Source organism: Lytechinus variegatus, chromosome 3 (assembly GCF_018143015.1).
Source record: "Lytechinus variegatus isolate NC3 chromosome 3, Lvar_3.0, whole genome shotgun sequence".
Taxonomy (NCBI): domain Eukaryota; kingdom Metazoa; phylum Echinodermata; class Echinoidea; order Temnopleuroida; family Toxopneustidae; genus Lytechinus; species Lytechinus variegatus.
In genome coordinates this window covers 15,099,300-15,113,818 of record NC_054742.1, presented here as the reverse complement: position 1 = coordinate 15,113,818, position 14,519 = coordinate 15,099,300, and the positions used below count along the sequence as shown (strand labels likewise).

Here is a 14,519-nt window from a genome sequence, read left to right as displayed (position 1 = left end):
GGCCCTACAAATATCATAATCAGTAGAAAAAACACACCAACCCACCCACCCACACATCATCTCACAATGCAAAAACACGGAAGATAGAATGGTATAGAATTATAGAAGACAATTCAAGATTAAAAAAATGATAAAGTACAAGTGCAATTACAGGGGGAGGGGGATTGCAGTTGTTTACATAATATTGAAGAAAAATGACTTTGAACACACTATTATTCTGAAGTGCTTTGGAATGAATAGATTGGCTAAAAGTAATGTGAATTTAACTTTCATGTCCATCACTGCCATAAACTAAAGAAGTTTTTTATATGAACATACATGTAGTCTGCAAGAGTAATTCAAACAATTCTGAAAGTTTATCTTCATAAATTGAATGATTTAGCTCAGAGCCTGGTCATAGACTTTGCTTTACATTATACTGATGTAGATGACTGCACTGCAACATACAGGCCAACATTATTTGTAGGCTACATTGTTTCTTTGTACATCTATAGTAGAGTGTAATGTACTCCCAACACAGCAAGCGGAAAGAAATGAGAGTATTTTTTGTGTTTGAGGAGGAAATGTCTGTCCTGTTGAGGAAATATAAATTTACTTCATTATGCAGACTGTAATAACAAGAAGATTGTGTTGCTTGTTGAGGGATATTTTTTATATTATACCGATAACTAGTGGAAAGGAAACAAGTACAAAATAGGTGGTTTCAGACCACCTCGAAGTTTGTCAGTTCCAGGTATTTTGGGAATGTGAAAGCAAATTACGCGACAGTAATCTCCCTGAAAGAAAATACCTGCTAAATACTAGGTACTTGTCAAAATTACGAGAACTTTCGTGGGGATTTTTCCAAGGTTGCAGGTATTTTGGCAATGTGAAAGCAAATTACAGGAACTTTTAGTACAGCGTGTAGTAGGGCGCGGGCGTTGTAGGTGGCTGCTGAGCTAGCGATTTTGAATCTCACGCCTTGCTTGATTATCAGACCATATACTGCGCATGCTCATAACTTCAGGAACTTATATCCCGAAAGGTATGTTTTGGGGCAGTGTGAATGTGGGAATAATTAATGGGAATTTACTTGCCTTTAAAAAGTTCTTGTAATTTAACAGGGATTTTTATGATTGAGGAGGTTTGAAACCACCAAATGTTATAATTTGTATTTTGAAACTGAAAGAAATCTTTTTAGTTTCGTTAGTTAACCTATGTGTGTCTGTATTTTTTCTTGTTGATTTGTGTATACCTGGGTCCTATAATGTCAAGCTTAGCAATTGATCGTGGAGTGGATTTTTTCAATCAGTTTCTTTGATTATATTGTATAGACCTGATCAATTATGAAATCTGCCTCACAATCAATCGCTAAGTTTACGTTGTTAAATCAGAACAATTACAGCTTTTAAATGATTGTGTTATTAATCAAGGGAAAACCTGAAGAAATATGTTTCTAAATTATCAACTCCGTAAAGATTGCACAGAAAAGAATGAGTGTATGAAAAAAGGGAATACAGTAATTTCTACTGTTTACTTATTTTCCCAAAGCTAGAATGTTATAATCATCTTCTTCAGATATAAATGATAAATGGAGTATTCATTTCATGCCATATCTCTATCAGTAACATATTTACTGTCTGATTTCTCCAATTACATGTAGTCTTGCAGTATGGACTAAAATCCTCATGAAATGTTTTTTTTTCCAAGAAAAATTTTCCGCTTGTGAATATTTTTCTTGGCTTATGATGATATGATGCTACGGCCAGGTTTAAGGTAGAGCATGTCAGGATGAAAATACCATATGTCTAATATTGAAAATATATTTTTAGCATATGTGTTTTTATAAACATGCCTTCAGGCCTTGAATCACTCAATCATCTTAGAGTTTTAACATGGTGTGTAGGTTGTGTTCAAGTCAACTACTATATGGAATATTGGAATTAATACTTTAATGACTATTTGCATTAGATATTGTTGTATGAAAGCATTTTTTGGGTGTCTTGATATAAAACTATTAATGCTGACAGTGGTTAATAGGTTTTGTATCATGAATTTTCAGAACCGTTGTTGCTAAAATCACTTTAAAAAAGAAGAGTTAATCATAATTCTATGACATAATCTTGATATCAAGTGGTCTGGTTTGGGTATGCTATGTGCACACACTTTTCATATAATTTCAGAGAGAATCAGTGCAGTAGTGCTGTTTTATGAAATCCTTGCTTTGAATTATTGCTTGAACACTTCCCTGTAGTACCAAAGACACCGTTCTCACTACCTTCATAAAACTAGTTAACTGGAAACTAGTTTAACGTGTGAAAAGAACGGTCAAAGCGATCTTCCGAACTGGTTCATAAAACCACCTCACGATGTAGTTTTCAAGATTTTGCCTTGTTAAACTGGTTTGAGCGTAAATGAGGACACAGGCGTTCTTCGGGAAGCTATCTTCGCAAATTTTGAGCGCAACACTCCACACACTAAATGTATGTGTAGAATGCTTACGCTGCGGTTTTGAATTTTGCGCGAAGTGTGTCACCCCACTGAAGTCGTTCCCATAGCAACACATTTAGTATTTTCATGTTTTTTAAAGGAAATACAAAATAGAGGTTTTTGCATCTTTAAATTTTGCATTGTTTTGGTGAAACAGTTGTATGCCAATAATAATAATTCAAGTATGCGCAGAAGCGGTGGAACTATACTGTTCATCTTGGTTTAAGGTGCTCAGCTGAGCAAGGAGTTTCACTCATTTGCGCATGCTCGAGGCAGCATATATCCAGCCAACAGACCCGATTATATGCTGCCAGAAGGAGTTTGTAAGAACCCTTGCATTATAGTTGCTTTACTTCAATTTACTGCTGGTACTAACCCTCACTTGTTTACCTTGACAGCCAGTCACAGCTCGTCATTTACCGTCAATAATAATTTAATGCAATAAATGCGTTGATGATGTCTTACCTCCACTTTCTTTTAAAAGTTAATACAGCAATGAAGATCTTACACATTGAGTCAGTAGTCAATCCTAGATTATTCTTTGAGCATAAAACTTGAATAATTTTAGATTTTCCTATTCATTTCAAAAGGAAGAGTGGGGGAAATTCTACTAGAGCTGTGATTACTTATTGATGACAGGCATTAAAATGTTTCAATGAAATGATATCAAAAATGGAAAAATTGAAAAATTATATATAACTTAATTACTATCTGATAATACCTGCATTTTGCTTGTTTAGATTACCCTATTTATTGAAATGATATTCATTGTCAGTTTTAAATACATTAAAAAATTCTTATGATTTTCTTCTGATACTTTACCTGTATATATAGATTTTGTCATTAAATTGTAGAAACATGATGTATATTGTATGAACTAAGATTATTTTTTTTATAAACCACAGTGTACAGTACCAACATTACTGAAATATTTTTAGAACTCTTTATCCACTTCAAATTTAGTTTTGAAAACCAGTTTTTGAACTGTACTTTGAGGGCCGCTATAAACCAATTCCTTGTATTGTAAAGTAATATCCGTCTTGTGGTTTCCTATTACAGGAAGCAATTGAAAGTGTGGACTTTGTATCAGCTAATCTCATCAATCCAGGTACGTTGTTTGGTTCTCCTCTACTTGAATCATCCACTTGAAATTAATCTGGAGTTGTGGTTGAATTTTAGTAGTCATTGGCTAGAAAATTTATTACATTATTAATCGTGCAAAAACATAGAAAATCAATCAATCATTGAAAGCATTCTCAAAACTTTACTTGTGAAGCTTAATGAATTGTTGTAAATGCTATTTAAATGGTTTGATAAATCACCAATCAGATGTTTTGCATTTTGGAGGCAAATTTGCACTTGTAAATTTTTTAACGATTTGTTGATATCATATTTAAGAACTAATTTTTTGTCTCACCTGCGAAGCAAAGTGAGACTATAGGCGCCGCTTTTCCGACAGCGGCGGCGGCGGCGTCAACATCAAATCTTAACCTGAGGTTAAGTTTTTGAAATGACGTCATAACTTAGAAAGTATATGGACCTAGTTAATAAAACTTGGCCATAAGGTTAATCAAGTATTACTGAACATCCTATTAGAGTTTCATGTCACATGACCAAGGTCAAAGGTCATTTAGGGTCAATGAACTTAGACCATGTTGGAGGAATCAACATCGAAATCTTAACCTGAGGTTAAGTTTTTGAAATGTCATCATAACTTAGAAAATATATGGACCTAGTTCATGAAACTTGGACATAAGGTTAATCAAGTATCACTGAACATCCTGCATGAGTTTCACGTCACATGACCAAGGTCAAAGGTCAGTTAGGGTCAATGAACTTTGGCCGAATTGGGGATATCTGTTGAATTCCCATCATAACTTTGAAAGTTTATGGATCTGATTCATGAAACTTGGACATAATAGTAATCAAGCATCACTGAAAATTTTGTGCAAGTTTGAGGTTTCATGATTAAGGTCAAAGGTCATTTAGGGTCAATGAACTTTGGCCGAATCGGGGGTATCTGTTGAATTACCATCATAACTTTGAAAGTTCATTGGTCTAGTTCATTAAACTTGGACATTAGAGTGATCAAGTATCACTGAACATCCTGTGCGTGTTTCAGGTCACATGACCAAGGTCAAAGGTCAATGAACTTTGGCCGAATTGGGTGTATCTGTTGAATTACCATCATAACTTTGAAAGTTTATGGATCTGATTCATGAAACTTGTACATAAGAGTAATCAAGTATTACTGAACATCCTGTTCGAGTTTCAGGTCACATGATCAAGGTCAAAGGTCATGTAAGGTCAATGAACTTTGGCCATGTTGGGGTTTTTTGTTGAATAACCATCATATCTCTGTAAGTTCATTGGTCTAGTTCATAAAAAGTGGACATAAGAGTAACCATGTATCACTGAACATCTTGTGCGAGTTAGAGTAGTATTCAAAGTCAGCACTGCTGCTATATTGAACCTCGTGATGCAGGTGAGACGGCCAGAGGCATTCCACTTGTTTATTAAATAGGCCTATCTTTATTTGTCATTTTCTTTTAAGAATCAATTAGTTTTGGTTTCTAGTAAGTTTAGATATGTTTTTGTTTTCTAGGTTCAGTCTCTAAAGTTTTCTCTGATGGGGATGATTCATATGATATTGTAGTCAACCTAGCAGCCGAGACTCAGTACGGCAGAGCTGATGTGGTGAGTACAACATATAATATCATACCCGTTTCCTGAAGATTGATATTTCAGTGTACGTATTTCTATAATAAACAAACTTTGTCTCGCCTGCATAGCAGTGGGAGACTAAAGGCGCCCCTTTACTGATGGTTTTTCCATCAACAAGATTAAGTATTTGAAATGTCATCATAAGTATATAGGCCTAGTTCATTAAACTTGGTCATACAGTACAGTAAGGGTAATCAAGTATTTACTGAGCATCCTGCCTGAGTTTCAGGTCACATACCAAAGGTCTTAGGGTCAATGAAATTAGACCATGTTTGGGGGATCAATATTGAAATCTTAACGGTGAAGTTTTTAAAATGTTTTGAAAGTTCATGGATCTAGTTCATGCATGTTGGACATAAGAGCAATCAGGGATCACTGAACATCCTGCGTGAGTTTCAGGTCACATGACCAAGGTCAAAGGTAATGAGGGTCATCAAACTTTGACCATGTCATGGATATTTGTTGAATTGCCATCATAACATTGAAAGTTGATGGATTTAGTTCATGCAACTTGGACATAAGAGCAATCAAGTATCAAGGCCAAGGTCAAAGGTCATTTAGGGTCAACAAACTTTTGCCATGTTTCGGGGTATTCCTTGAATTGTCATAACTTTGAAAGATGATTATCTAGTTCATGCAACTTGGACATAAAAGTATCACTGAACATCTTGTGTGAGTTTCAGGTCACATGGCCAAGGTCAAAGGTCATATTTAGTGTCAAGGAACTTTAGTTATGTTAGGGATAGTTGTTAAATTGCCATCATAACTGAAAGTATGTGGATCTACTTTAAGAGTCCTAGACATAGAGTAATCAAGTATCACTTGACATCCTGTATGAGTATCAGGTCTCGTGACAAAAGGTCAAAAGTTATTTAAGGTTAAATGTTGGGGGTATTTGTCAAATTGCCATCATAACTTTGAAAGTTTTTTTTATCTCGTTCATAAAATTTTGACAAGGGTTTTTTTTTTTTATCTCGTTCATGAAATGTAGACATAAGGGAAATCAAGTATCACCGATTGTTTTGCACGAGTCTTATGATCAAGGTCAAAGGTATTTCAGGGTCAATGAACATACAGTGTAATGAATAAATATATCAGGCTTTGAGAAAGTATAGCGGAATTATTTATCTGAGGTTGGTCTGGCAATTAATATTTTTTCCTGAGGGTCAAAGACCCGAGGGAAATGTAGTAGTTTTGCCAGTCCAACTGAGGATTTATAATTCCCATTATGCTTTTGAAGGAAATGCCTGATATATTTGTTTTATATCCCACTTTTGATAATTTAGAAACAAATTATAAGGGGCCGTGGAAGCAGGGGGGGAGAGCTGGGGGCTTCAGCCCCCCACTTTTTTCCAAAACCGAGTATAAAAACGTAGAAATGACCATATGATATATTTGTTTTATATCCCACTTTTGATAATTTAGAAACAAATTATAAGGGGCCGTGGAAGCAGGGGGGGGGGAGAGCTGGGGGCTTCAGCCCCCCACTTTTTTCCAAAACTGAGTATAAAAACGTAGAAATGACCATATGATTGTGATTTTTTTGCATGGTCAGCACCCCTCCCACTTTGAAAACCGTTCGGCAGCCCCTGTCATATGCGTTGAACTTGCAGAATCTTGATAATTGTGTTGAATGACCTACGTTCTTCAAACCTCCACGCTCAGCGGAATGCGGATTGTGCTTGCGCTGACACATCATGGGACTTACCCGGAAGAGAGAGAGAGAAAGCTGACCAGTGCACCAAGAGTTTAGCTAAATATTCAGTTTTCTGAAATAATGACGTCAGAATATTGGTAATAGCGAAAAATATGTCACGCAACATCATAGTTGAAAAATATTTTATCGCATGATGGTATTTGAACCAATCTTTATACAGGATTTAATCTATGTTGGATATAATATTTATATTAATATATGAATAGTGTTCCTTGTGAATAGTTATTCAAAGTCAGCACTGTTGATATATTGAATCGCGTAATGCAGGCGAGACAGTCAGAGGCCACTTGTTAAATGATTACATAGGGGAGGGTCAAGGTGCAAAATCCTGAATGAATTCAGTTCATATATAGTTTGGAATGGAGGATGTCATTTGGGATCAATTGCTTAACCTCTGAAATTTGTGAAAAACGAATCATAGCCCAATACATTGGGAATGGTACGGGAAGGCGGGGTAAGTTGTGACAGTTTTTGCTTTTTGCATGATAGAATTGATATGATTAATAATCTTGTCGAAATAAGTACCTTGCCTTGAAATTTAATTCTTCTGAAATATTTTCCACCTATATATAACTTTCTATCCCCACACTGAAAGTCATCGTGACCTTTGAAAAAAACGATGTCAAATGGCTCAACTTGCCCCATATATGGGGTAAGTTTGAGCCACCTTCTGGGGTAAGTTGAGCCACAAAAACTATGTACAAAATGTATGAGGGCAGAACCAGCATGCCAATTTTTTGTTTAAAGTCTTTTCACTTGCTAATTCTCTATAAATACTAACATCCTTTAAAAGGAAAAGAGCAGTCATGTAAATTTGCTCCTTTCAGCCAGCATTTCAATCGATTTTTATGGTTTGTTTTTTTAAGATACATTACCATAGGAATTACCATGGCTCAACTTGCCCCATGCTGTTTGGCTCAACTTACCCCAGTCCGAACTTAGTGCGATAATTTTGTATCCACACATTTAATATGCATCCATCATATAAAAGACTATGACAAGAATGAAGATCCATACCTGGACTAATAATGCTGTTATCATGTCTTGATTATATTTAAAGACGTGTGTGTATATAAACCACTTATCTATTTCACACTCTTTTTTACTTTTTTGGATGAAATTCATATTTTCCCCTCTAAAGAACTACTTTTTGTTTCAAAGTTGAAAACAATATGGTGGGGTTAGGGGTTATGCTATGGGTCATCAATACATGACACCACCACAATGTCTGACTCATTCGTTATTAGCCTGGGGCTGGTGGCTCAACTTGCCCCTATGCTCAACTTACCCCGCCTTCCCCTACAGTTTATTGAAAGTAGGAGACCGATTAATCTTCTTGAGATGGTAAGAGAAGTAGTCCAAGAAACATCATCATTATCTTGACTGTGACAGATATTAGAAGGATGAAATAATGGGGCATCCCCAATACTCATATACAGGAGGAAGTTAGCCACAAATCTTATGGCAAGATATTTGTCTATTATTAAAATTCTTATTTAAATTGTAGTTATAAATATTTTTCTTTCTATTTTATTGGTAGATATATGAGGAAGGCATTGTAAAACTCAGCCAGAATTGTGCCCGTGAAGCAGTAGCTAGAAATGTCAAGAAATATATTGAGCTATCAACAGGTCAAGTTTATTCTTCAGACAAGGTAGGCCCTACGTATAGTAATAATTTGTAGTTTCTTCACTAGGAATGAGTTACTGCTAATTTTGTATCCTCTCTTTTTCAATCGATAATTCTATGTGATATTATGGTTATTTTTTTGTTGAATATCATTAGCGTAGTCCACCCCCAAAAGAAGTTGATTTATATAGAATGATGAAAAAAAATGATTAAAAAACAACAATTTTGCTAAATTTTTGCAATATGGCTTGAGTGAGTAAATTAATGCTATTTATTTGCAATGTGAAAGAAGAGAGGGATATTGTATTCAAATTTTTTTTTAGTCTCACCATGGACCCTACCACAAAGGGTATTGTATTTCTCCTTGATTTCACAAAACAATTTTATGTATAGTCTGGTTGATATGCTAGTGAGTTTGTCATTTATGTCACATGATCCCTATTTTTATTTCATTGTATCTCATAATTCAATTGTATAGATAAGATAGTATTGAACATGGTTTTGTACTATCCTCCTTGACCATGTAATATTACAATAAATAATCAAGTGCTTCCTTGATATATCACATCTACAAAAAGTAAAGTATTGTGAATGTGTTTCATTATCAGTCCCCGCTTATTGTTCATCCCCTTTGTCATTATGTTATTTTATTAATTTATCATAATTTTTCTTAAAATCAATTTGTTCAAAACACAAATTTTAATAGAGTGTGGTTAATGATCATAACTTTAGTGGTCATCCAAACACAAACGATGGTGCAAACCTCTTTCAGAGAAAATTGACTTCAAAGTTTACTATTTACTATTTTCACATTCAGTTCCCCAGCCTTACAACATATTCATTACGAGAAAAATACATGGTTTGAAAGACCAAGACAATTGCTAGACATTGGTATCCTTATTTTACACAAAGCCAAGAATCAGAGAAAATATCGCAAAAGAGCAAAATTTCAAAATCTTTTTTTTACCAGAATTGACTGATACGACAGTTCCAATGAATGCCAATGATAAGTTTATAGACTTAAGATAGTGAGGCATTGATTGTCATGATATTGATGCAATGTGCTGAATTCATAAAAATACATAAATTATGATAATATGTTCATATGTATAGCGCTGCTACTATGTATATGCTCAACTGGTATCATACCTCAAAGTTCTGTAGCAGAGCTGCCATATAGGCGCTAAATCATAAAATATGTAATATATACAGTTAAATTAATACATTAAAATAGCTAAGTACTTATTCCTGGTATCCTTGGAATAAAACCTGATTTCAGAAATCCAGCAAGGAAAGTTCATCCAAGCTTTCTCCATGGACAGGCATTGCTAAATGTAAATTACAAGTAGAAGAAGAACTCAAGAAGATTGATGGGTAAGTTTCATTTCTGTCTATTCACCCATTTCATTGTCAGACACTTCTGTTACTTCCGTTTCTTCATCTCCCACACTCTTTCATTCCCTGTTATATTCCCCCTCTCTGTATCCCTCTTTCCAGTTCTTGCAAAATAAGACTGGATTTTGTGGCTATGAATGTATTAAAGGCAGATGTCTTCACGTAACTAAATTGCTCATGAACGATAGGTAGAGAAGAATGGAAGAACTTTGACATATCTTCTAACATTTCTCCCCAAATTGTTTTGGTTGAATTAAGTGTTAGATTGTCTCTTCCCAGGAGCTGTTGTAGACTTTTTACTGGTTGAAACCATGAAGTATTCCATAATAATCTAATCATATCGTATCATTTCTTTATCCTACAGATTAAACTACTGTGTATTAAGGCCAGCAATTGTGTATGGACTAGGAGACAAATATGGCTTGAGTGAGTAAATTGAAACGAGTGGGAGGGGATTTGTAATGTTGAACTATCATTTTATGTTTTACTATAATGTATTTACATGTAGATTGCTGCTACTAAAACGTGTGTGTATGTGAGATTTTTTCTATTTTTAAGTTTTCATACTAGTTTATGAGATTTATGATTGCCTATTATTCAATGAGAATGTTCATTACTATTTGAATTTTTGAGTACAGGTTTAATTGCCATTGTTGCATGCTAAAGTGAATTAATTTCAAATTCAATGTTTTCTCCCCCATGTTTTACAGCTCCTAGATTAATAATTGGTGCAGTTTATAGACAGCTGGGAGAAAAGATGGAGGTGAGAAATTATTTTCTGCAGTTTTGTAATTTCTTGTTTGATCTTTGTAGAAAATACAGGAGGCTCATAAATGGACCACATTGATGTGAAGACAAAGTTGTTAATCACTAAAAAATCTTAAAGATGAAATGAAAAGTATTCATAATAAACATACTCGGCCCGTTTTGAAAGTCCATTTTTGATGCACGTGTACACGGCATGTTTTTCGGTCATGTACACGTAAAGTTTGTTAACACTGAGAGCCAGGTATTTTACGTAATATGATAACTTGCGTTAGGCCTACGTCATATCAATTATTTTGTAAAGAGCTTTAATTCGATTTAACATCGATGCATAAAAATTTTAAGGCGGGAAAATCAAGTCAATTTTTTTTGCTCTGTCATGCGCTGAGGGCCGAGGTAAGCTTTGCACAAGCGGCCAGATGCAGAGCAATGAAGATCGTCTGTATTTTCCATGATCACAGAACAACTAAAAAAAACAAGGTATCCAAGCATTCTTCTCAAAAATATCTAAAACAATGATATTTGCAGGTGTTGACAACATATATGTTTGAAATAAAATGATATGGAAAACAGAATCATGCAGAGTCAATCTGAACAACAATTCTCGGTCAACTCACAGTCCAGATTCGCACACACACTACATGACTACAGCCCATCCCTAATACACTCGCTCTCCCGAAACGACAGGCGTGCTTGTCGTCCAACAAGTGCTATACGAGCGGAGACCAACTTGCCTGAGATGTAGTTGGATCCAAATTGAGTTCCAAATTTGATGGGAATATATATCATACATAATTTTCTCAGGATGGTCATTTGAATTGGTATTCTAATTCTATGCTGATATAACGATTGTGAGAAAAGTTTGTGGAATATCAGTTATGACGATGTTCAAGAATTAATCATGACAATGTTATGATTGATAATCCATTTTTAGACACAGGACAATGCAGAGCACTGACTCGATCGAAATAAATACAAATGTCTCATATTGAGTTCTAAATCTATATGAATGATTATTGGATGTAAATTATTGTTAAAGGTCAAGTCCACCCCAGGAAAATGTTGATTTGAATCAATGGAGAAAAATCAGACAAGCACAATGCTGAAAATTTCATCAAAATCGGATGTAAAATAAGAAAGTTATGACATTTCAAAGTTTCGCTTATTTTCAACAAAATAGTAATATGAACGAGCCAGTTACATCCAAATGAGAGAGTCGATGATGTCACTCACTCACTATTTCTTTTTGTTTTTATTGTTTGAATTATACAATATTTCAATTTTTACGAATTTGGCGATTAGGACCTCCTTGCCTGAAGCACAAAATGTTAAAATAATGGAATTCCATGTGTTCAGGGAGGAATGAAACTTCATTCCACGTGACAATGACGAGAAAATGAAAATATTTCATATTTCATATAATAAATTACAAAAGAAATAGTGAGTGAGTGACGTCATCAACTCTCTCATTTGGATGTAACTGGCTCGTTCATATAACTATTTTGTTGAAAATAAGCAAAACTTTAAAATGCCATAACTTTCTTATTTTACATCCGATTTTGATGAAATTTTCAGTGTTATGCTTGTTGAATTTTTCTCTTTTTATTCAAATCAAGTTTTTGTTGGGGTGGACTTGTCCTTTAAATTATTACAATTTGATAACATTCTATGGCCACACTAAAAATATTGGTATTGTCAGCAAAGTTATGTTATTTTGGAATATGGAATTGCTCCAGACGTCTCCGAGATAAAGAAGCACCGGCATTGCACATGCGTTATTGATGATATAATTTTCCATTCATGAATTCAAATGCATAAATGCAAATTGAATTGAATTCAGAGAGCTCTAAATTCTTATGCGGAGTTGGGCAAAAACAAGCTTCAAATTGATGGGAATAAATATCAGACATAATTTTCTCTGCTTTGTTATGTAAAAGTGTATTCTATGGTGATATTACGATCATGAGAAGAGTTTCTGTAACGACGATGTTTGAATATCAAACCTGACATGATATATTTTTTTCTCACCTGCATAGCAAAGTGAGACTATAGGCGCCCCTTTTCCGACGGCGACGGCGGCGTCAACATCAAATCTTAACCTGAGGTTAAGTTTTTGAAATGACATCATAACTTAGAAAATATATGGACCTAGTTCATTAAACTTGGACATAAGGTCAATTATGAATCACCAGACATCCTGCATGAGTTTCATGTCCCTGGACCAAGGTCAAAGGTCATTTAGGGTCAATGAACTTTGGCCGATTTGGGGGGTATCTGTTGAATTACAATCAAAACTTTAAAAGTTTTTGGTTCTGATTCATGAAACTTGGACATAAGAGTAATCAAGTATCACTGAATATCCTGTGCAAGTTTCAGGTCACATGATCAAGGTGAAAGGTCATGTGAGGTCAATGAATTTAGGCCACATTGGGGGTATTTGTTGAATTACCATCCTATCTCTGTAAGTGTATTGGTCTAGTTCATAAAACATGGAAATAAGAGTAACCAAGTATCACTGAACATCTTGTGCGAGTTATAGCAGTTTTCAAAGTCAGCAATGCTGCTATGTTGAATCGCGTGATGCAGGTGAGACAGCCAGAGGCATTCCACTTGTTTACACAAGTGCTCCCATCACTCGTTAAGGAATTTGTGATGTCCGTCATTAAAAATGGAAACGAAATACAAATGTTTCACATCAAGCTCTAAATTCATAACAATGATTATCATTTTAAATTGTTATTAAAATATTACGATTAAATAATGTTCTATGATCATAATAAGAAATATTATCAATTTTAGATCAATTTCGATCTGGTTTGATTAAAGCACAATGCGCATGCACAATCGATTACGATAAATTCCATTTTTATTCATGAATTCATCATGCATGAATTATCTCAGCACAAACACATGAGTGAGACTCAAACTAGGATCAAAATAAACTTCAAATTAATGGAGAATAGGCATCATAATTACACAATAGGTTTCATTTTGGGGAAATATAGATCAAGTAAGTAGAAGTTACTATGATAAGGCACGGATGAAAGGTCATAGCTCATTGTTTTATAAAGCATAACGTCACTGCATCGTATGAAAACTTTGTGCCCCAGGCTGGCCCAAGATAGCTTTCATTCATAAAAAAATTGTGAGTGAGCGCTGTTGCTTCTAGGGTGGGTGTGAAAGTCAAATTTTGTGATTAAAACTTGTACAGCATCTGAGAACTTAGAATTATTGTGAGGCTGTGAGCATGGCAATAGAATTGTGTTCAATTAGATATCTGTTCACTTGTTTACAACTCCGATGCAAGTTTTATACAGATGCTACTGTGTACACGGTCATGGAATTCAGTACACATGCACTGACTTGACTGGGCGTGTACACATGTACGCATGTACGTGAAATAGGCCTTAAACATACCATGCAACGATATACACTAGTTGAATTCAGAGATACCAGAAGTATGAACAGCACTATATTCTATTAAAATAATATTCTAACCTTTAAGAAAGTAGTTTGTATTTAGATTACTAAATAATTCCCTTAAACAGTGCATCGTTTTTTTTTTTTTTTTTTCAGATCAAATTTTGCCAATATTCGACTTTTATTTGCAAATATTCCAGTGCACTGGACCTAATCAGCATTAAATGTATCAAAACACACATCCATCTATTGTAAGAATAGAATATGTAAACAGTGCACTAGTATCTAAGCTTCTTGCTCTGTGCAACTGTAGCTCATTTGTTTTGAATATATAGTGCAAGCAGAAATCAATCAGTCATGAGTAATATATTCAATTTTGCTTTATTTTTATATTGATGCT

The 14,519-nt window shown here is 34.7% G+C and overlaps 1 protein-coding gene across 1 annotated transcript in view; it reads left to right on the top strand.

The window, feature by feature from the left end:
• Positions 1–14,519, top strand: part of LOC121410307 (probable dTDP-glucose 4,6-dehydratase) — a 48,991-nt gene that overhangs the window by 26,746 nt on the left and 7,726 nt on the right. Inside the window, exons 4-9 of the mRNA XM_041602304.1 lie at positions 3,529–3,577; positions 5,075–5,166; positions 8,451–8,564; positions 9,819–9,913; positions 10,299–10,360; positions 10,645–10,697. Coding sequence (XP_041458238.1) covers positions 3,529–3,577; positions 5,075–5,166; positions 8,451–8,564; positions 9,819–9,913; positions 10,299–10,360; positions 10,645–10,697 — 465 coding nt within the window. The remainder of the gene's footprint in view (positions 1–3,528; positions 3,578–5,074; positions 5,167–8,450; positions 8,565–9,818; positions 9,914–10,298; positions 10,361–10,644; positions 10,698–14,519) is intronic.